Genomic DNA, 25,033 nt, shown 5'->3' on the forward strand with positions numbered 1-25,033 from the left:
ACAGGTTAAAATAATGGGTCACCCATTTGAGGGCAGAACAGTGGAGACAGAGCCATTGAATATTTTTAAAACAGAGGCAGATAGATTCTTGATTAACGAGGGAGTCAAAGGCTTTCAGGATAGGCAGAATGTGGAGTTGAGACCACAATCCGATCAGCCATGATCTTATTGAATGGCAGAGGAGGCTCAAGGGGTCAATTGGTCTACTCTGGCTCCTAGTTCATATATATGTTGTGTTGAGTTCCCAGGGCTTTGTGTTAGGACTCTTGCCCTTCATGATATATACTGATGACCTACAGCTTGGTATATAGGGCACAAGTTCAAAACTTGTAGATAATACGAAACTTGGAAGCATTGTGAACTGTGAGAAGATTGTGTAGATTATAAAACTTCAAAAGGTAGGTAAAATGGGCAGACAAGTGATAGATGAAAGTTGATTCAGAGATGTGTGAAGTGATACATTTTTGTAGCAAGGATGAGGGGAAACAAAAGAAAATAAAGGGTACAATTCCAAAAATTCACAGGAGCAGACGGACATGGGTGTATATGTGTGTAAGTGATTGAAGGTGACAGGACATTTGAGGCAGTGATTAATAAAACATACAGCAGTCTAGGCTTTATAAATTGGGGCTTGGAGTACAAAAGCAGGAAGTGATGTTAAATTTGTTTAGAACACTGGAGTATTGCAGTCAGCTCTGGGCAGCATACTTCAGGGATGATGTGAAGGCATCAGAGAGAGTACAGAAAAGATTCACAAGAATGCTTCTAGGGATGAGGAACCTGGACTAGAGAAGTTGGGACTGTTGCCTTTAGGAAGGATGAGAGGAGATTTGATAGATGTATTCAAAATCATGAGCAGCCTTGTCAGATCAGAGTAGATGAAAAAAAAAACTTCTGCTGGTGAAAGGATCAAGAACAAGAGGGCACAGATTTAACATAACTGCCAAACAAAGCAATAGAGACATGAGGAGAAACATTTTTCCACAACAGCGTGGTTAGGATCTAGAATGCACTGTCCAAGTGTGTTGGAGACAGCTTCATTTGAGTCAGTCAAAAGGGATTTGAATTATTATCTAAGAAAGAAAGAAGATGCAGAGCTTTGGGCAGGAGTCAGAAGAGTGGCACTGGCTAAAAAGCTCCTTCGGGGAGCCAATGCAAACACAATGGGCCAAATGGCTTCTTTCTGTGCTGTACAAATTCTGAGATTCTGTGACATTAAAATTGAGAAAACTGAAAATGTAACCTGCTCTCAAGCAGTCAGTTGAAAAACGTTCTTTATAATGAATCCGACAACGCCAATATGATGATACAATGTGATTTCAAAATACAAATATCTCTCAAGGACTTCCCAGAGGCACAAGCAAAACAGATCAGGGGTCAGTCAAAACAGTATTTAATACCCACTGGTATACTTCTCTATTCCCGATTCTAGTGAAAATAATAATCTTACTCAGATGAGTGTGACTGAAATATAAAGCTGCATGTCTGTAGTATGAAGTAAAACTGCTAGAAGGAATGCTAAGAGGAAGTGAAGCGAGAAAAAATATTTCTTTATGCATTTTGGAATGGTATTCTGACAGGAGGTTCCACCCAAAGTACCTGGCCATATCCTGCATTGCCAAGTATTCCTGCTAGAGAGATAATGGGTCTATAGTTAAGGTCGGAAGTCATTAAAGTGAATGTAAAGACCAGAGAGCTGCAGAGTGTATGGTAGAAAAATATGGTGCGGCAACTCAACCTTTTGTTGAACTTAGTTGGAACAGTTGAGAAGTCCAAAGACAGAAACGTCAGGAGAACTGAATTGCTGAATGACAACATTCTTGTTGTCAATCTTCTTTATTCCTCTACCTAGATCCTAGAACCTTGTCTATTTTTCTGAGTTTAGGGCCATGGAGGCTGGCTGAAAGCAGCAGAGCCTGTGTAACAGCAATTGTGCCCTCTGCTGCTCTCAGCCAGCTTTCTGGTGATTTAAGCCTCACACACTCCCCCTACAGGCAAGAAACAGTTTTCAGCATTTTTTATGCACTGAATGCATAAGATACCAGATTTGAACTTGCCGGAAAAAAGGATCTTAAACTCTCCTGTTTTCATGCTCGTTCTGGACTTCGAATTTTTTTCATAAGATCGCACTCCTCATCTCAGCTGCAAAGGAGCCTATTTCCACCGTTGAAACTTTGCTCACCTCTGCCTTAGCTCATTTACTATTGAAATTCTTATCATTTGTCACCTCCCAACATGACTATTCCAATACAAAAGCAAAGTATTGTCAATACTGGAAATGTGAAATAAAAACAGAAAATGCTAGAAATATTCAGCAGGTTTGGCAGTACCTGTGGAGAGAGAATCATAGTTAACTTCATCTATATAGACCAATACTATCCTTGCTTGTTCCATACTTCATAAACATCAGCTCATTGAAAACTGTTGCTATTACCTATTCGGTACGAAGTCCCACTCTCCATGTCCTTATTGTTGCTGGTCCCCTAAATGCAGCTAATTAAAAATTCTCAAGCTTGTGTTGAATTCCCTACATGACCTTGTTCCTCCTTTTCTTAGTGACCTTTACTAGCTCTGCACTGCTGCCTCACACCGCCAGAGACTTGGGTTCAATTCCAGTCTTGGAGGGCCGAAGGGCCTGTTTCCTGTGCTGTACTGTTCTTTGACTGTGTGGAATTTGCACATTCTCCCCATGACTGCGTGGATTTCCTCCAGGTGTTCTGGTTTCTTCCCACAGTGCAAAATGCACAGGTTAGGTGGATCGGCTATGCTAAACTGCCCCTTAGTTTCCCAAGATGTGTAGGTTGGTGGGGTAAATATGTGGGGTTACAGGGATAGGGCCTAGGTAAAATACTCCACCGGAGAGTTGGTGCATACTCAATGGCCCAAATAGCCTCCTCCTACACTGCAGGGATTCTATGATACAAACCATCAACAGCTTTCCTTTCCTCTGAACCTGGCCTCTTGTGCATCCCATCCTTAATTTCGCTTCTAGGAGGCCTCAACCATCTTGTTGTCATCAGGAATCCTCCCCTAATTCTCTTCACCTCTTTCTTCAAAATTCACTTCTTTCACCCATCCTAATTTGTGAAGGATCTTGGATTAAAGTTTGAATTTTATACATACTATCTGACAGTAAGGCATATAATCCCAGCAGCCAAGATAATTAAAAACTAAAAATATATTTGTTGAATGTTTTCTCCCCACTCTGTACCAATTATTGGTGAAGCGCTCATCAGATCTCGGGGGATATCATCATTGATTCATCCAATACGATTATAAGTTATGATTGGGGAAGAAGAAATCTCCTGTAACTTTGCATTTAATCATATTTTGATGTTATGTTTCAGGTCAATGACCTTTCATCAGAATAGTTCTGAAACACTAACTCAGTTTCTCCCCAGAGATGCTGCCTGACTTGCTGAGTATTTCCAGCAATTTCTGCAAACACAGTATTTTGCTTTTGTTTTAATTAAGTAATTGTTGCTCTGTATAATGATTCAAACTAAGTTGTTCTATTTCAAATTGATAGCAAGCTCTGCCACAACACAATTCAAATTGTGGTGCCAGAGAGTTCAATTTCATGAGAGTGTTACAAACAAATGTTGCAACCTGTATTTATGTTCATGTAACTATTACAGTTAATGTGACACAAGCCTTTTGAATAAAAACTTGCTGGCATATAAATAGGATTCATTTGTTGAATTTTTTGGATTTAATATTTTAATTCTCTCACGGGTGCTGGAATTGTTTTCCTTACCGATCTAAGTCTGAGACATATTGTCAAAATAATTAGAGAAAATTCTGCAGTGCATCTGACTTGGGAATTCCTGAGACAAAAGATGAGTTCAAGAAATAAACATTCCATTTTTAATACCTGATAATTTCCAGCACGCTAAAAATATATTTAAAGTGAAGAAAACGTTTGGCTAGATACTAGTATTTTGAAGCTCAACCCACCTCATACTCCTGTGAGAACTTCAAATTATCATTGGCCTTCAATCTTTCAATGTTGTCAGCAAGATCAGTGATGGGGATTGGTGGATGGTCCCTCATGCCTAGCCAAATAAGAGTCATAAAGTCAGTGAAATATAATTACAGAACATGGAAACTTTAAAAAAAATAAAATGAATAAGTGTTAAAAGCACATATGCATTATGCATGTAGAAAGGTTATGTGTGACATTACCAAAAACACTGGAATTACAATATAACATGCGCCAAAATTTGTGGATTTTTTTTACAACTGTATGGTTGAAACTGTTCTCTATTGAACATGCTCAGATGCAACAGTCACTGATCACACAGCACACAGTTTCTAAGCGGCCCATATGTGGTTACATACAGAAAAGTGATGATAAAGGCAGATTTAAATGAGAAGGACAGTAAAGGCTGTTAAAAACTGCAGCAGTCCCTTTTTCTCATCTACACAGACTGAGTTGATAGTCAAATCCATAGTGTATGTTTCTGTTTCAAGAGGGAAATGGGATAATCAATCTTGCAAAAACACCCCAAAGAGTTCTTACTAGCGACTTTTGTCTTTTCCAAAAGTATTAATCATTTAAGTCACTGAGCAGGTGGGTGAGTGGAGAAAAAGGTATAGAATTTTTTGTTTCACGCTTCCACATTTAAAAAAATTACCATTGCAATTAACAGGCACACTAGAATTAAGACTACTACTTGAGAACTCACATTCTTTATCAAAAGTGATTTTTAAATTTGATTTAAAATGAAAAATAATACTTTCAATGGCAACCAAATTGACCTTTATTGGTCCTTGGGAAGAAGATGCAGCAGTTCCGAACACTCAATTTTGATAAATAAATATAGTGGCCTGAACATTGAAAATGAACTGTCAGCATTCAGGAATTAGCACACGAGCAGATTAATGCAACAATCCTGAAGATGTGATACGTTACCCTCTGCCCTGCTGCAGGTCATGCTGCAACCCGCCCCCCCCCCCCCCCCCCCCCACCCCATCGCCTGAAGTGGCAAATCAGTGAAATCAGTTAACATGGTGAAAACTTCCACTTTTCCTCTCTCACATCGCTGTCAGAAACCCCATATAATGTTACACCTTGTTCAATCAGGTGTCACTGGATTTTAATGGCGACCCATGTAATAACAATTTGCTGGACAACAGATTTGCCCCCCCCCCCCCCCAAAAAACACTTTTATATTTGTGAAGGATTATTAAATGACTCCAACATGATTAATTATTAGATTTTTTTAAAAACTAATTTTTAAAATAACTTTTTCCATTTTTTCCATGATATTTCAGTTTCTACCTTCATCCCATGTGTATGTCCCAATATTTATTTTGTTCTTTTAGAGGGTAATTTGATTTTGTGTTTTTCATTTCTGGGGTTGGCTATTTGGGAATTCCTTGATTGGATTGTTAGTTTGGCATGCTTGACAACATCACTTCAACTCCATGCTTGGAATCCCCATTAAAGAACGCTAAAATCAACCACATGGCAAGAGTTATCACAATCCCCACAGAGATTGATAGATCTCTGAGTGAGACTTTCTTTGAGATAAGAGATGAGGTTAGTCACTGAGTACAAAATCCTGGCCTGTACCATTTTTTTAGCATCAAGAATAGTGCAATTTAGTTTTTATTTTGTTTGATTATTACATCTCTGTCATCACAAACTTATCTACCAGCCAATTTTTCTGTTTACACATATGCTTAAATAAAATTTAGAAACTACACTAGGGAAGGCTCACTAGCCACCAGACATTAAGGTGTCAAGCTATTTGTTTGAATAATTTAGTTCATTAGCTATTCAATAAAAGGATGGCTGCTGTCACTATAACAGTCACATCCAAATTCTCATGTTAGCAATTCAAGGTGACTTGCATAGACCGGGTATTCCTGGATTCAAAGTCCACTTTCTGATGTCACCACAAATCCATGCACTAATCATTTTATGATACAGGTACTCTTTATGGCTTTTCCACTTTCCATGAAGAAACATTGCTGTCATTTTCCCTGAAAGTTGCATCAAAATCTGAATTTAGCGCTTCTACATCATTGTATTTCATTTTGGAGTGTTGGTGAGGCCAGGGTCATTGTTACAGTCTGGCTGATGCCAATATGCAAGTCAGACATGAAATGATTACAAAATGAAGCATAATAAAAGGTTAAAAATATCTCCAGTATAATTTGTCATCTCAAAATAGTTGATTGGCAGTTCATAAGAGAGGGCTCACAAACATGCGTTTTATGAACACTCCACCAAAATGAAACAGATCAAATCTCTAATGGGATTCAGACCAGCTACGCCACAGGAATAGAGTGCTTTGGTTGCCACTAACATCTAGGGTTATGAAGCTCACTTTCGATTCATATACAGAGATTGAATTTTTTGATGCCTAATTAACAGTCTTCATAAACTTGGAGGTTGAATTGGCACAGTAATGTTGTTCTAACAGTGCAATCTATGATACGATCGATCAGTTAAAATATCGATCACATCACAGGATAAACTCATTAAACAGCCTTTTAAAAAGGTTTCAAAAGCGTTATGCTTTCATATAACAAAAGTGCGTCATTAGAATAAAATCTAATATTCTAATATTTTGCCATTATATGGTAGGATATTATTGTAATTTTGATTGTCAGCATCATATAAATTCTCAATTCTGGTGTATTATGATAGGGGCTGAGCTGAAATTTGATATTGTATTAGCGCACAAGAGGGAAAATAATTGGACAATCTGGTTAAAATTGATGCGAAACTGCCACTGGGCATTTGTACAATAACATTAACATGAGCCTTATAGTTAGATTTTAAAGAAGCAATGGGAGCATTTGAAGCAGAACAAATTAATTGTGCTAGGAGTGAACAGTTTCTGGTAAATGATAAAGTTATAGTGATTCTATGATACTATGTTTTACAAATGTATGAAAAAAATCAAAATTACAAAAATAAATCACATGTGCCATCTAATGGCAGAATATCATCACTGCACCAATATTCTGGCATAGACTTCTTTCTCTAGCATTTATTCGGAAAGTCAACTATAACTGAGGGATCTCAGTTATAAGCATGATCATCAGGAGATTAGGAGTTATTAGAAGATACATTGATATCAGAAAATGAAGCTAAATTCCACTCCGAAATAACTGGATACATCCAACACTAAGACAGATGGGATGCTTAAATAGATTAAGTTCTAATCAAAAGTTATCTGTTCTACACTTACATATTTAAAGCATACCACTGAACACTACTTCGCAATAGGTTAGTCAATATACACCACCATTGCAAATATTTCACATAGTCTTAACTGCATCCATTAAGACTAGTGGAGATTGACTCTCCTACCTTCATTACAACTCAATTTGTGTTTCGCAGTTTTGACTCTCTTCCTTCAGAAACTCTGGAGGAATACTCAAAGACGAACTGCTTTCAACATTGCAATTCAGAAAATGCAATGCCAATAATTTATAACTACATTTAAATAAGAAACACAATGTTCTAAAAAGTGCGATTGACCATTTTGCACTAATTATTCCTTTTGCAATAGTTACAAGGAATATTGGAACAGGCTTCTAAGAGGCAGCAATAGGCAAATTGAATCCAGTTTTATTTTTTTCTAGAAGAAATCTTGTTTTCAGCAGTTCCGATTTCATGAAGCTGGAATTTATTTTCTAGGCTCTTGAAATGCTGTGTGGAAATGGTAAGAGGCTTTATAGTTGTTAGGGCCATAAATTCATTGGACTTGCAAAGTAAATTAAAATTCCAGTTTCCTAAAACTCAAAAGGGGTCATTTTTATTCCTAAGTTGAAAGACCCTCAAAGTAGAAATTCAGTGTTTTGACAGCTCGTGCGCCTACCAAAATATTTTGCAACAAGTTTTGTGATTGGGTGGTTTAGAGAACTATGTTTAGTTTTAAATGTAAATATGGTAACTTTGGAATACACACATATACCATGGAAATTGAGGCTGTGTAGATAACCAAAGGGGATACTGCTCAATTAGTTAAATTGGAACTGAGATTAGCTTCTTTGAGCAAAAATGATCTTCATGGCAGAGCAAGAAGAAATATACAGAAAAAATGCAGAAAAGACACAGGACAATTAAACTAACTTGAGTTGTTTGGGCAACTGGGGACACTTGGACCTGTGAAGAAAATGGGGCAGAAACATTTTTTTTTAAAAAGGGGGAAGAAAACAAATTAGCTTTAACCAGAGGACAAGAGACCAATCTCAGAGTTAAATAGGTGAAGGAACAGTTATATACTCAGAGGGTTCAAATATGAGCAGCTAACTCTCGGACTTGGAACACTTTCATCACATGAATGGTGGCAGTTGAAACGCCAAGCCCTGCTGTACCAAAGATTATTATCTCTTTAGTTTTTGAACTGACATAAACCTTCGAAAACACATTATTCAAGTAAAAGGAAGGAAAATATAATTAGTGTTTTTGCATTATTATTGGTGAAAAAGTACTGAAAGAATACCCTACAGTTAATATATACTGTATATAATATATACCTTATAGTGCTTGGTCACACTCAGATTTGACTCTATGTGAACCCCTGAGTATATTATCGTTGTTTTAGAGAGCATCAATACAAAAAGAAAAACAAACCAAGAAATAAACTTAACAATACAGATGCTGCTTTGCATTCTACTTTGATATCTTCCATGCAGTTATGCAAAATAAAGCCTGCTTTACTAAGAAAAATATCCATCTAATGTACAATTTTCATGTTAAATCTCTGATGTCATAGTGATTATTTTGAGTTTCATTGGTTAGTGTTTCCTATAACCTATCCAAGCATGCTCTTCATTTTGGAGGGGAGGGTGATAGGAGGAACAGTGGGATATTGGAATAGTCCAGCTCACGTGTATCTCTTGGGTATATTAGCTGTTTTGTCTAGTGAGCAGGAGTGCTTGGCACTCCTGATCAATCCTAACCAGCTCAGCTTTTGGGAAAAATGCTACTTCTTAACATATCTGTTTTTTCTAACCAAGACATATCATATCAAACTGGTTACTGGGGCCATTATGCAAGTTAGTCTGTGAAAAGGAATACTGCAGTTAGAGGTACAGTGGGCACATCTCATCAACACCATATTCCAAGATACTATTTTTAAGTTAGTAAGTTATTCATTATCATGTGGTCCCTTGGTTGATTCATGTGCCTGATGTTCTAAAGTGCATTGTTTTAAATGTGAAATTTAAAGACCAGTATTTAAATTAGGTCAAATAGGTCTGAAAATAATTTTGATCCCATTCTTTCTGAAAACATTTTTCAAATTTCTGCTGGCCCCATTCTCATAATGCCTGATTTTTAAAATTAAGTACTGTAGTGGTGTTTTCCCACTGGCCTCTGACACAGTTGGTGGGATTTTCTGGCCATGCTGGCCCTGAAACCAGAAAATCCCGCCTGAGGTCAACAGACCTTTGCGACGGAAAAATTCCTCCCAGCATCTCCTTTAGGCATCTACTCTCTGAGTGTCCTCATCTTCAAGAGCTGTCTAACCCTGTACAGTTCAAGGATATGTAACATTGTATAATTCAGGCAGTTAGTGATTTTTCTAAACCAGTTACACAAGCAATCATACTATTTGAAACACATGATTCATGCACCAATATAATTGTCTACCATGTGTAATGATGGTGGCGATGTTCAGATTCATTGTTTGATAACAGTGGCGATCAAATCATTTATTTACCAGATGTTCACACTAGAACTTTGGGATGTTAAGATGAAAGATCCAGGCTGGTTGGAGTGTAATACTGTGACTTTAATTTGAACAGGATAATTATATGGCATTATGCTAATTTTAACTGGTATCTTGCTTATTTGCTAATCTCACTGCACAATGCCAATTTCACCTGTTATTTCCCTCATTTGCAAGATCATTATGTCGATTGCCAATTAGGCAGTCTTTCAGACTGTTGAAATATTTCTTTTAATTATCATCCTACAGTTTCATGCCATGACAATGTTTTTTCTTACGACTAACCAACACAAGTTCAACAGATGAGTAGGTCTATGTCACAATGTAAATCTAATAAGATCAAGGAAGCAAATGCCCCACCCTTGCATTTTTTGAGCAACCTTTATTACACAAATGAGAACTGAAAGCCTCCTTGAAGAGGATAGGGTGGTAAAGGATATTTGGTACAAATCTAGTTTGCACAAACTCACTTCTTTATCCAATAAATATACTTTGAATCTATTCCACACAAAAAGCATGAAGTTTGCTCTCTAGTGGGAAGACTAAAAGTGATATGATATTCTTATAATAGTTTACCTCATTATCAAAGAATTATGGAAGGATATAGTACAGAAGACTACTTGGTCCATTATGCAAGTACTGGCTTTTTGGTGGAACTATCACACTTTCCACAATCTTCCTCCATAGCCCTGTAAAATCTTTCCTTACTACTCAATTTGCCTACAGCTTAAAAAAATGATTATCAACCAACAATGCCTTTTGTGGATGTCCCAGCTGCTCTAGGTCTATTGATTCAACAGAACATGTCTGACTGAAACAGGCAGCATGACAGAGGAAAGTCAAATGTCAAAGGTTAGGCTATTACCTCATGCATATTGAGGCATTACTTGTAAATATAATTGGAGTGAACAAAAGTGACTGGAGCCTAACTAGTGCTGCAAATGGGCAGAATCATGACTTGTGCACAAAAGCGTTACACATTTTTATTGCAGTTATCGTCACAGATTTTTAAAGTCAGCTTTTTCATTTAATTAATGGTTTAGATTTAGGCTTCTTTAGACTACTTCAACTCAATCTCTGATTTTACTTTATATATTTCAGTTTCGCTTTTTCATTTCCCCCTTGATTTTTTTTGAAAATGTAATCAATTCAAGTTGTTTCAAATATTATGCAATCAAAATCATCACCTAAAATATTGGAAGGGTTTATAAACATAAGGAAGGAGAAAATATAAAGACAAAAGTATTTAACGGTCTGGCTAAGTACTGATGCAGTGATAGGTAATAATTTGGGACTAATATAATTACAAACATATTAGTTATTAGCCAAATTATTTTTCAAGGGGAGGAAAATAAACTTGTAAGACAAAACGTCTGTAGGTTACAGATCTGGTTATTTAGCTCCCAACGTAACCTATGCATCTTACTAGAGCAGTGGCAGAATCTCATAATTTCTGAAATATAATGTTCCTTTCTGAATAATGCTACCTCTGAAAACAACAATGCACAATAGAAACTGGTATATTCCCCACCCTATTCTACTGATGGAGAAATTGCCAAACTCCTGAACTTCATGTTGACAAGAGTGTTAATTGACACAAATGTGACAACTTAATCAGACCATGAAAAGTATCTATGTTAACTTGGCAAAATGCCATATGAGGTAAAATACAATGGAAATAGTTTTTAAGCTATAACCCCGACCCATCATCCATTACTTAAGATTATTGAGAAATTGTTCTGTAGACATGATTTATGTGAACTGACAAGATATTTCAAGTGTGGTCAACTGTAAAGTATCATAAATATCCCCTTAAGCATCATTCATTCCAAAATAAATATCAAATGTTGACTAGAAGCATTGTGGATCTAAGAAATAAATTAACAGAAGTTTGACCTTCCTAGGTGAGCATGGATAGATTGAGTGTACTTAGAGAGAGAAAAACAGAATGAACAGGCAGTTCCCTGGGTAGCTCAAAATACATTCAATGACTATGCACAAATATGCCAAATATTAAAACAATTGCACTGAATGGATAAAGAAAATGGGAACTAAATTGTAATAAGGATAGGAGCTTCTCTAACTCAGGAACATTTTCATACAGCAAGTTCAGATTGGCATGGGTCCACTTCGCCAAATTGGTGACCATTTCACAAACAGGCAAAACCAGATGGGTAGCTCTTTGCACACATCAATGCACATGTATTTTGTTATCAATTCCAATAGCCCACAAAAATAATCTGTTATCAGAGAATTTCCAAAACCAAGTTCAAACTGAGTGTGCAATGCTATAATCTGGCATGTGCTGACTCGTGTACTGTAATGTATACCAGTATAAACATAATAAAGCAACAGAAAACGTCACATTTTCTCGGACAGTACAGACATTCCTAACCTTGGCAAATACAGTACTGAGCTAGAAGTATGTGAGAAGTCAGGCAGGAACTATTTCAATAATTCTTCTGTTGTTCTTATAAATACACGTACACAAAGAAGACATTTATACTTGTCATTTCCAACTTCAAAGTCCCTGGTAAGCAATTTTTAAGGTGAAAGAAATAGTTGTTTGCCAAGTCATAGCTCAGACAGTACAATAAAAACTAATGAGATGTTTTGACTACAAAAACCTTTTGTCTGAGGTTGCTTTCAGTTCCACCATTCTGTAATCAAAGAAATTTAAGACTTGACATTTCATTTTTTTGGGCTGACACCTAATTTTTTTCTGAAGCAAGTTCATTGCAAAACACAGCTCACTGTCACTGTGAAACAATTGGATTTTGTCTCCGTCCATGAGACCATATTAATGAATGTTAACATGCTATACAACCCTTTGAAAAGAGTTTAACCACCATATGTTAACACTTTGACTGCTAAAATGCAGGGAAGGTAGTTATTCTCTGACAATGTGATCAGCAAGCAATGTCTTAAAATTTTGAGCAAAATATTCAATATTGCTGTGAAACAAAATGACCATAGAACACAGGTGTATGGTTCTCTGAAATGGGCCCAGATTTGTATTATAAACTCACCAGATTGATCATTTGATTGATGACCCTAATAATCATAGAATCCCTACAGTACAGAAGGAGGCCATTCGGCCCATTGAGTCTGTACTGACCACAATCCCACCCAGGCCCTATTCCCGTAACTCCACACATTTACCCTGCTAATTCCCCTGAAACTAGGGTCAATTTAACATGGCCAATCAACCTAACCTGCACATCTTTGGACTGTGGGAGGAAACCGGAGCATCTGGAGGAAACCCAAGCAGACATGGGGAGAAAGTGCAAACTCCACACAGACAGTAACCCAAGGCTGGAATTGAACCTGGGTCCCTGGCACTGTGAGGCAGCAGTGCTAACCACTCTGGTTCATAATAGTATGAACGTTATGAGATCTTTCATGATCACACTGCTTTCAACCACAACTCCCAACATAGTGAGCTCCTGATCTCAATTTTGACATCAGGAGGTGCTAAGCAGAGACTGTGCACCCTCCTGTAGGAAGCGAGATAAATTTTCAATACTTCCACTTGGAGGGGTTAGGAAATCAGATAACTTGACGGCTTTCAGTTGGAGAACGGTGTGCACATTCATCATGAGACCCGGAAAACTTAAAATGGGGAAAAAAACGTACAAAATTCCTGAGGCCAGACAAGTGTATGTAAAAAAGAATGATATTGCCTTATTTGGTCAATCAATTTTATTCATGTAAGTATGATATTTAGGCAGTTATAGTAATCCACATAGGTAAAAATAATTTTAAGTCCTCCACATTATTGATTGAAGTATTTGTTAGGACAACAGGCAGAATTAGAACCTCAAGTGGGCCAGGCATGATGACCTCCTTCAACTGTACAAATTCTTAACATTGCAATTCTGTTATTTGTCCCAAGTGCTTGGATTTTACTGCCAAATACCTTAAAATTATTTATATGTTTGCTTAACTTTACAATACATCCTCGTGTGACCATTGGCATTTATTCACTAACCCAGAAGTAATGATGTGGCGATGCCGGCGTTGGACTGGTTGGGCACAGTAAGAAGTCTCACAACACCAGGTTAAAGTCCAACAGGTTTATTTGGTGGCACGAGCTTTCGGAGCGCTGTCCCTTCATCACGTGACTCACCTGATGAAGCAGCAGTTGATGAAGGACCTGTTGGACTTTAACCTGGTGTTGTGAGACTTCTTACTGTGCCCAGAAGTAATGCTGGTGTCACGTTACTGATGGTCACAGCAATCATTAGTATTAAAAAATGTAATTAGGATTATTATGTTAAGGAACAAGCACACAGGAATATAATTTAGGATATTTGCCTTTGAGATTTAAAGTTAAACTCTTCCAATTAATTCATAGTTTTAGTTTCCCTCCATGCCTATGATTTGAAGTTGGGAAAAGTCAGTTTGGGGTGAGCGAGTGAATGAGGCAGCTTGAGAGTGATGGTGAGAACAAAAATAGCTTTCTTTGTGAAGATTTAGAACATAAATAAGCAATATGTTTTCTTTTAAAATGCTCTAACTCATCTCTGATGATGTTTTGTAATCTTGCTCTAAACATTTTGCGCTGCCATCCATTACAAGTATTGTTACATCAATCTGAATATAACTTTTGATAATCAAGCCACTCAGAAATAGGGCTCAAATTCATCCAGATTGAACTTAATCCTAAATTGAAAACCAAGATTTCATGATCTTTTCTAATAATTTTCTCTCTCTCCTGAAAAAGATGGGAAGTACCTTAAAATTTTACATGACCTGAAATGTGAAGTTGGATTATTACGTATATTTATTCATATAATTCATATATTCATTTGTACAGATTATCAGTTTATGAGTACCTTGTCACACATGAAGATCAGCAGATTAACAAAGGGTGCTTCAGAGCTTGAATTTATTGCATGTAATTTTATTCTCTGTGCAAGGATTGATACAATTAGATAATTACATAATTTATAAGTATACAAATTAGCTCTCAGGAACTAAGTATTTGCATATTATCATGAGTTTTGTGCTATTATGGAAAACATTTGCAGCTTGATATACTGGTGTTGAAATGTTTAAACAGACAATTCTAGAAAGAATTAGTTTGGCAAGTTATGCTGGAAAATTGGATCATTAAGAAAAGATCGATACTCAAGATATTGTTTCTGTAAGATTTGTTAAATCTTGGGCAGAATTTTATTTTGTTATATGTTGTCTGATTTAGATTGGATTGAATTTATGCGTTTCATATCAAGATTTCTGAAGGGCAAGGAAGAAAATAAGTAATGAGAAAGATCATTTGTTGCATCTAGTCATCCCTGCTGCAATCTGGATAGTTATGTATATTAGTTAAATATATATCTATTCTAAAGGAGTCATATTCAACTCAAAACATTAAATCTGTTTCTCTCTCCATAAATGCTGCCAGATCTGCTGAATTTTTCCAGTACTTTGTTTTTATTTTGTATTAGCTACATCTATCTTGCTGCGGCTACTACAATTTCATAGCCCTCTAATTCCTTGCTCGATATTTCACTTCTTTAGTCATAAGCTATGAAGGCAAATTGTGCGATCTGAACTAGTACTTTGGTTGTGCTCAGTTTTTGCCTGGATAGTTTAGCACCAGAGTCATTTAGCCATAGGCTTTTAAAAAAATCCAATTCTTATTTTGAAATGAACATACAAATATAAATTTACCACCACTGACAGCAGGAAATAAACTATTCTGTAAAGTAGAGCAATTAAACTGAAACCTTTTAATGTGATCTCAGAAGGGCAGAAACCAATTTTGCATAGATTTAACTTGGTAACAAAAATAGTGAAGAAGCCTTTAATTTAGATGTTGATAGATTGTCTCCAGCTAATGAGAAATACAACAGTGATTCCTTTGAACTTCAATCTCAAATGTTTACCTGGAGTTTGGTAGTTTAGTCGTCTCATTTCCACTGGATCTGAAGAGTGTGCCAGCAATGGGTCTTTTCCACCAGGAACATCGTCTTTTGCAGATGGAGAGCTTGCTCTTTTCCTGAACCAACCACATGGTATTATTACCGCAACTAATGATTGAAATGAGCTACTTTCCACAAACTACTATTAACTCACAATGTTGTAATCCAGAGACGGAAAGCAAGTTTCTGCTTCATGGTTAAATAGTTTGTTTCTGTTCAATTACGTCATATGCATGAATTTTGCAAGAAAACCTTTCTTCGGACAAAGCAGCGAAACTGACTGTTGCTTTCTTGAGTACATTTCAGCCCAGAGGTACAGAGGCAGTACCAACAATATATATGAAGGTGATTGTAAAAATGCAGTAAGCCATCTGTATTATTGTTGGTTATAGCATTTGTATTTCCATTAGGAAAACATTTGTTGTAATTAAGTACACGAGTAAATTAATTGTAATTAGAAATGTCATCCTACTTTAATTATTATTATTCATGCCATGACCCTAACAATAATATCAAATGAAAAACAAAGTGCTAGTAAACTTCAGCAGGTCTGGAAGCATCTGAGGGAGAAACAGAGTTAACGGTTTGAGCCCATTATGACTCTTCTTTGGAACTCCAGTTTTGAAGAATTCATACAGACTCAGAACATGAACTCTTTCACTCTCCATAGATGCTACCTGCTGAGGTTTTCCAGCACTTTGTTTTTTTTCAAATCTTCAGCATCCGCAGTATTTTGCTTTTATTTTACAATAATATTCACTGATATTTACCATTATATCAACAGTTTTCACCTTTAACTTTAATATGCCAACCTGTTACCTATGCAAAGCAAACTGTAAATGTTGGGAAAAAAAGACCTGTGAAAGTTGGAAGCTAAAACATAAAAATAGAAATGTGGAATTTCAATAGATATGCTTGGGATGGAAACATCAACTTCTGACAAATGGGCCTCTCAGATATTAACTTTTCTCAACTCACAACGATTAATCTGCCGTGTATTTTCAACAGGTACAAGTTCTAATCACCATTTTAACAACAACAGAACCAATCACACGAGCAAGTTTCACAGCCATTTATTACAAGCATCAGAACTTGAACAAGCTTGTTTAATGTGAACCAAAGTCAAGATTGCGATCATCAGAAACCACATTACTTTGGTACCTGTCAGATTTTATGTTTTACAGCTGTATGCAATATTTTGATTCTAAAAATGGAATAAAGGATGGCATAATTTCTGCAATATACTTTAGCACAGAATAGCATGTCAGCTCCAGCCCACAGTTCCCCATGAACCAATCTTGCCAGTCTCAGCAGTGCCATTATCATATCTTAAACATTATCACCTTTCCTAATGGGAAATGAAGAGACTAAAAATTAGAAGATGATTGACCCTGTGTTGCTCTTTTCTTACCAATCCCAATGTCTGATTTGCTAAATCATGAAAGCTTGAAAGCAGGTATCCTGCTTGCTTTCTTTAAGGCGTATGGAGGAGCAAAGGTGAATGCTGGAACGGGAAGCATATCTGGACTGCCCACTTTAAGGCAACATCACTGTTATTAGTACGAGTCTTACCTTTCCTGCTTACTGTATCCATAAGATGGCAAGAAGAAAAAAAAAAAAAAATTAATTATTTTATTTCCGCTCGAAACAGTGCATGAAATGTTCTCTTTGCCTCCTCTCTTCACCCTCTGAAGGATTATTGAATTGGAAAAGCAAAATGTCGTCTTACAGCCATGCTGTATCTTGCAGCTGTGACTGTGGCCCTCTGATACCCACAGCTCTGGGTGGTTGTGTGGGGGAAGAATTTAAAGGAGGCAATGGTGGCTCTTTGGTCCTGAGGTAAGGAAGCCATCTCCAGGCAACTGCCAGGCTTTGGCCTCAGCAGAGGACCCGTCTACCTTCAGGGAAGCTCCTGGCAGTGTCCCCAATTTGTCCTCACTGCTGAGCAGGTAGCAGTGCAGGCTAAACTCTGCCCCGGCAAGATGGAGGCAGGCTCACAATGAGGAGCTACCCCAATGCAAGATTCTCTAATTTTGCTCCTGGTCCTGTCTCTAAGCACATAGTTGTGGGACCAGGAAAATTTAGCCCAGGGCGACACCTCAGATAGTCTAATTCGCTTGGCAACAATTTAGGATATTTCTTCCTTACACTAAAGTAACAAAAATAGTTGAAGAAAGGATCTTCCAATGGCTCATATAATAGCAAAAGTGCTGGCACAACTGGTTAAAAATAATTAGGAAAATACCTAGGAGCAAACACTATATATGAATATCTCTGGAACAAAATTGAGCTGTATCCCTCACAAATATTAAAATACCAACTGTAACTGAATCACAGTAAGGTCATATAGATTTATCTAAACAGAATCATCTACACATTTTACTTTGGGGAAAGAAAGAGAAATAAGTCAAATAAATAAACCAAGTGTGATTAAGGGCTGAGAAAGTGAGACTAAAAGAAAGTGGAACACAAGTGAGGAACAGATAAGCAGAAATGGTAGAGGCAGAAAATGACACAACTCAGTTGCTGTGACACTATAGATAATGTAATGGCATCAAGAGTATAAAGCGTAAGAGTACTGAGATGTTTGTATGGACATTTCTATACTGTCAAGTTAGAAACATGGCCAACTGCCATAAGTCAGCCTTTTCAGCATGAAAATTCACACACACAATAATTAAATATGAATCTTAATTTTGATCAATGTAGAAACTGGCTTTCATTCCATTTTATTATTTCAGTTCTTGGTCCTCTCAACTGTCTGAGAATATAAGAGTTGGTTCACAATCTTGTGTCATATTTGACCACAAGATGGGATTCAGACCAGATATTCTCACCATCTCTTAGACCACTTATTTTCACTTCTGCAACATTGTCTAACTTAACCCCCATTTCAAGTGATTTGCTGCTGAAACCTTCATTTATGCCTTTTGCTAGCTTTCAAAGCACTCCTGGCTGGTTTCCCACATTCTACCTTCTACAAGGTCATCGGAAACTCTGTTGCCCGAATCTTACTTCACACCAGGTCTTACCCACCTAGAGTCATAGAGATTTACAGCATGGAAACAGGTCCTTCGGCCCAACTTGCCATGCCACCCAGTTTTTGCCATTAAGCTAGTCCCAATTGCCCACATTTGGCCCATATCCCTCTATAGCCATCTTACCCAAATAACTGTCTAAATGCTTTTTAAAAGACAAAATTGTAACCGCCTCTACTACTACCTCTGGCAGCTCATTCCAGACGCTGTCCACCCTGTGTGAGAAAGAAATTCCCCTCTGGACCCTTTTGTATCTCTCCCCTCTCACCTTAAACCTATGTCCTCTAGTTTTAGACTCCCCTGCCTTTGGGAAAAGATGTTGACTATCGAGCTGATCTACGCCCTTCATTGTTTTATAGACCTCTACAAGATCACCCCGAAGCCTCCTACGCTCCAGAGAAAAAAGTCCCAGTCTATCCAGCCTCTCCTTACAATTCAAACCATCAAGTCCCGGTAGCACCGAGTAAAATTTTTTCTGCACTCTTTCTAGTTTGATAACATCCTTTCTATAATAGGGTGACCAGAACTGTACACAGTATTCCAAGCGTCTTACAATGCCGCGGATAACTTCAACAAGACGTCCCAACTCCTGTATTCAATGTGCTGACCAATGAAACCAAGCATGCTGAATGCCTTCTTCATCAACCTGTTCACCTGTGACTCCACTTTCAGGGAGCGAGACCCCTGTACCCCTAGATCTCTTTGTTCCATAAACTCTCCCCAACACCCTACCATTAACTGAGTAAGTCTTGCCCTGGTTCGGTCTACCAAAATGCATCACCTCGCAATTATCTAAATTAAATTCCATCTGCCCTTCATCAGCCACTGGCCCAATTGGTCAAGATCCCGTTGCATTCCTAGATGACCTTCTTCACTGTCCACTATGCCACCAATCTTGGTGTTATCTGCAAACTTACTAACCATGCCTCCTAAATTCTCATCCAAATTAATATAAATGACAAATAACAGTGGACCCAGCACCGATCCCTGAGGCACACCACTGGTCACAGGCCTCCAGTTTGAAAAATGACCCTCTACAACCATCCTACGTCTTCTGTCATCAAGCCAATTATGTATCCAATTGGCTACCTCATCCTGGATCCCGTGAGATTTAACCTTATGCAACAATCTACCATGCGGTACCTTGCTAACGGCCTTGCTAAAGTCCATGTAGACAACATCGACTGCACTGCCCTCACCTACCTTCTTGGTTACCCCTTCAAAAACTTAAATCAAATTTGTGAGACATGATTTTCCACTCGCAAAGCTATGCTGACTGTCCCTAATCAGTCCTTGCTTCTCTAAATGCCTGTAGATTCTGTCTCTCAGAATACCTTCTCACAACTTATCCACTACAGACGTTAGGCTCACCATCCTGTAGTTCCCAGGCTTTTCCCTGCAGCCATTTTTAAAAAAAGGCACAACATTTGCCATCCTCCAATCTTCAGCCACCTCACCTGTGGCTGCCGATTATTCAAATATTTCTGCGAGAGGACCCTCAATTTCCTCCCTAGCCTCCCACAATGTCCTGGGATACACTTAATCAGATCCCAGGGATTTATCTACCTTGATGCGCTTTAAGACTTCTAGCACTTCCTTCTCGATAATATGTACACACTTCAAGACATCACTATTTATTTCCCCAAGTTCACTAAAATCCATGACTTTCTCAACAGTAAATATTGATGAGAAATATTCATTTAGGATCTCACACATCTCTTGTGGCTCCGCACATAGATGACCTATCTCCTCTGTTCTCACTGATTTACACTGGCTCCGAGTCAAGTAATGCCTTAGTTTTAAAATTCATATTTTGTTTTCATATCCCTCGCTATCTTTCCAGTCCCCATATCCCTCTGAGATATTCACAGTCTTCTAACTCTGGTCTCTTAGGCACCCCCAATTTAAATTGTTTCACCATTGGTCTTCAGTAGCCTCGGCCCTAAGCTCTGCAATTCCCTCCCCACACCAATGGAGCTTTCTCCCATTAACTTTAATTAAATTGTGGCTTCTTGATGTCACACTGAATAAAATGCTGCCTTGATGTCAAGGGCAATCTTTTTAGCCTTGACTGTGACATTCAGCTGTTTCACCCATGTTTGAACCAAGTCTGTAAATGAGATATGGAGTTGAATGCTTCTGGCAGATCAAGAATTGGATGCAGCTTTAATTTATTTTGTAGTTTGGATTAACAGTTGAGATTACTACCCCATTTGAAAGATGAATTGTCTCAACATTGATCTTGATGACATTTTCCTATTTTCACGCAACTTTGTGATCATCTCACCTTTTGAACAGAAGAATAGCAATGACAATGATGATAATTAACACGACAGCAAGTACTGGTCCCATCACCCATAGCATCTCAGGGTCATCCTGTGCAGATGGACTGGGTACCTCCACCAAGATTGTGTCAGAGTAGGGACTAGCAGCATACATCTGAACAGAAAAAGAGCACAAAAGAATATTACTAATACCTACTTCAATAAATCAACTGACTCAGGTCACTATTTTTGTCTACCTATTATCAGTTTAATGCTTATTTAATATGAAAAAGGGTCAATTCCCCACATCAATAAATATTAAACTGTTAACTTATGAATCTTTTACAGCTAACTATTTTTCTAAATCCGCCCTTCTCCCAAAGGCAGGAATTAGATTATGGTTCTGCAGATTGTTGAATGCATTTTGGTATCTGAAGTAGAAATCTGTTCCTGTGAATATAACACAGCAAATAGGAAGAGGTTATTTGATTGTGGGTGGGGGCGAGGGGGTGGTGGCTGTGGGTAGAACACACCTAACAAGGGGTCAGTGGGTGAAAGCCTGCAATGGGAACTTTGGCACATCTGAGCCCTCAGGAGCTCAAAAGCACCAAAGTCATTTGCAGAGAACCATGATTACCCCAACTAAGCGAGCATAAGAGGATCGTAATGGAAATGTAAGGACACGTGAAGAGGAAGTGGAAGAATTTAATAGAACAGGTATCAAGAGGACATAATGAAAAAAAAATCGACAGAACTCCTCAGTAGAAAAGCTACCGTTCTCTGATGACATGCATGAGGAAATTGAGGCTATTATAATTTTTTTGAATATTCTTGAATGTGTTGTTTATAGGAGAGGATTGAAAGCTTGTGAATGTAACATCTCTGTTGAAAAAAGGACGAAGACATAAATCAACTATCCCGAGTCAGCTTCAGATCAGTAAGTTTCTAGAGGCCACAATATGAGGTAAAATTAACAATTCACTTTGAAAAACATGAGTTAATTAAAGACAGGCAGTGTTAATTTGTAAAGGGCAAAGTTGTACTGGACAAATTCACACTGGAATAACCAGTATATTTACAAAGGAAATGAAGTGGGTGCTAAAGAAAATTTCCAAGTGTTCAATAAGGTTCCACGTAAAGGCTTGTGAATCACAAAAAGTTAGTTCAACAAGTGATTTGGATGGCAAGTGGAACGTTGGCTTTTACTAAAAGTAGAATTGAGTATGAAAGTAGGCAAGTGTTGCTCCAGCTATACAGGGCATTAGCAAGAACGCACATGGAGTATTGTGCACCGCTTTGGTCTCCTTAAGATACAATTGCATTAGCAGTTCAAAGAAAGTTCACTCGGCTAATTCCTGGGATGAAAGGGCTACCTAATTGGACCTATAGCCACTGGAGTTTAGAAGAATGAGAGATGACTCTATCGAAACATACAAGATCCTGAAGGATCTTGACAGGATGGATGCTAAGAGGATATTTCCCCTCGTCAGGGAGTCAAGAACTAGAGAACACCGTTTGAACATTAGTGTTTTAAAAAATTTATTCGTGGGAAATGGGCGTCACTGGCTGGCCAGCATTTATTGCCCATCCTTAGTTGCCCTTGTTCAAAGGACAGTTGAGAGTCAACCACATTGCTGTGGCTCTGGAGTCACGTGTAGGCCAGACCAGGTAAGGATGGCAGACTTCCTTCCCTCAAAGGACATTAGTGAAGCAGATGGGTTTTTCCAACAATCGAGAATGTTTTCTTGGTCATCAGAAGATTCTTAATTCCAGATATTTTTTATTGAGTGCAACTTCCATCATCTGCTATGGTGGGATTCGAACCCAAGTTGCCAGAATATTAGTTGAGATGGGTCTCCCATTTAAGACAAATGATGAAAATTTATTTCTCTCAGAGGGTCATTAGGCTTTGGAATTCTCTTCCCCAGACAGGCAAGGCCCTTGAGTATATTCAAGGGCAAATTAGATTTTTAATAGACAAAATAGGCCAAGGTTATTCAGCAGGGTGGGGTGCAGGCAGAAAGTGAAATTTAGGTTAGAATCAGATCAACCATAGAATCAGACCAAAATGGGGGAGCAGGCACGAGGGGCTGAATAACCAACTCCTGCTCCTACTTCTTGTAGATGTGGTATTAAAAGGAGAATTTCATGGATTAAAAAGTTGATTTTTTTTTTTAAACAAGGGACAGAGAGTAGTGGTTAATAATGGAGTCTTGGGACATGAATATTTACCAAACTACCTCAGGTGTTAGCTTTACAACCTTCGTGTTTCTCTCTGGTCTGGAGAGATCTGTGCCTGTGCGAATGTGCTTGGATGTATGTACACATAAACACACACACACAAACAATCTGGACTTGGACATAGGGGTATAATCTCAAAATCTGCTGACAACACAAAGCTACAGAGGATGGTTAACTGTGAAGAGGATTGTAAGTGACCTCAGGACTACAGATGTTTAGATGATAGAACTTCAAAAAGGGCAGGGAGATCTGGAAGTGTAAATACACATTTCAAAATGTGGGTGTTGATAAAGCTATAAAAGAAAATCATAAAGTGCTTCGTAAAGAGGGGCATACAGCATAGAGATCATGCCAAGTCTGTGCAAATCATTGGATAGGCCATAGTTAGAATATTGCTCCCAGTTTTGGGAGTTTCCCTTTAGGCAATAACAGGGATGAGTTATGAGGAAAGTCTGGAGAAACCTTTTTCTGATATGAAGGCAAGGTGAGATCTGGTAGATAATCAAGTTTGTGAGGGGTTTCATAGGAAAAAAAAGTATTTCCACTGGTTGGCGAGTCAGTGATTAGGGAGTATAAACTTTATTTGAGAATTTATTTTATTTACATATAGGGTTGAATGTTACACCCAATACCTTCCCACCCACCCCAATCTGCCTCCATATTACAGGCAGGTAAAGTGCCAGCCTATTCTCAAATCTATTGAGGCTCTTAAGTGAGTAGATATTTCAATTGAACAGATATTTTGTGCCTGTCTTCATGATAGAGGATACAAATAACATCCCAGAAATAATTGTGAATTAGGAGGTTTAATGGACGGAGGAACTTAAAATAATTACAATCACCAGGGAAACGGTACCAAGAAAATGATTAAAAGCTGCTAGGATAGTAGATGCGTTGATTTTAATTGTTTTAAATTCCCTAGATTCTTGAATGGTTCCATCAGATTGGAAAACAGCAATTATGACTCCTCTATTCAAGAAATGAGGGAGACAGAAAGCTGGAAACTAAAGGCAGTTTAGCTTAACATCTGTCACAGAGAAAGTGCTAGGATCTATTATTCAGGAGGCTATAGCAGGACACACAGATAATCTCAATGTAATCAGGCAGAGTCAACCTACTTTTTAGAAAGGAAAATCATGTTTAATTTATTGAGGTTGTTTGAGGAAGTAACTAGAGGCTATCACTGGCACGGTGACACAGTGGTTAGCACTGCTGCCTCACAGCGCCAGAGACCCAGGTTCAATTCCAGCCTTGGATCACTGTCTGTGTGGAGTTTGCACATTCTTCCCGGGTCTGCATGGGTTGCCTCCCACACTCCAAAGATGTGCAGATTAGGGGTTGATTGGCCATGCTAAATTGACCCTAGTGTCAGGGGATTAGCAGGGTAAATGTGTGGGGTTGAGGGAGTAGGGCTTGGATGGGATTGTGGTCGGTGCAAGCTCGATGGGCTGAATGGCCTCCTTCTGTACTGTAGGGATTCTATGATAAAAGCTCATGGTGTTAGGGCAATATATTACGATGGATAGAGGATTGATTAGCTAACTGAAAGCAGAGAGTAGGCATAAGCGGTTCATTTTCCATTTGACAAGATGCGACAAGTGAAGTGCCACATGGATCAACCATTTGCCATTTATATCAATGATCTGGACAAAGTCTGGTTGCTAAAGTTTGCAGAACTCTGAGGTACAGCAGGATTCTGGGTGTCCTGGTACAGGAATCACAAAGTAAGTATTCAGGTCCAGCAAGTGGTTAGAAAGACAAATGAATGTTGTCGTTTATGCATGAGGAATGGAATATAAAATTTTGCTGCACTTGTATAATCAAGAAGCAAGGTTAAGCTTGTTGATTATTAAAGCTCATAG

The 25,033-nt window shown here is 38.1% G+C and overlaps 1 protein-coding gene across 2 annotated transcripts in view; it reads right to left on the reverse strand.

Moving 5' to 3' along the window:
* The window catches only part of LOC144497459 (receptor-type tyrosine-protein phosphatase F-like), a 469,757-nt gene that overhangs the window by 75,128 nt on the left and 369,596 nt on the right, over positions 1–25,033 (reverse strand). For both annotated transcript variants that reach the window (XM_078218748.1, XM_078218747.1), the window contains 3 exons: positions 20,954–21,105; positions 15,593–15,705; positions 3,958–4,055 (listed from right to left, as the gene is read on the reverse strand). In XM_078218748.1, coding sequence (XP_078074874.1) covers positions 3,958–4,055; positions 15,593–15,705; positions 20,954–21,105 — 363 coding nt within the window. The remainder of the gene's footprint in view (positions 1–3,957; positions 4,056–15,592; positions 15,706–20,953; positions 21,106–25,033) is intronic.

This window comes from Mustelus asterias, chromosome 8 (assembly GCF_964213995.1).
Source record: "Mustelus asterias chromosome 8, sMusAst1.hap1.1, whole genome shotgun sequence".
Lineage (NCBI taxonomy): Eukaryota > Metazoa > Chordata > Chondrichthyes > Carcharhiniformes > Triakidae > Mustelus > Mustelus asterias.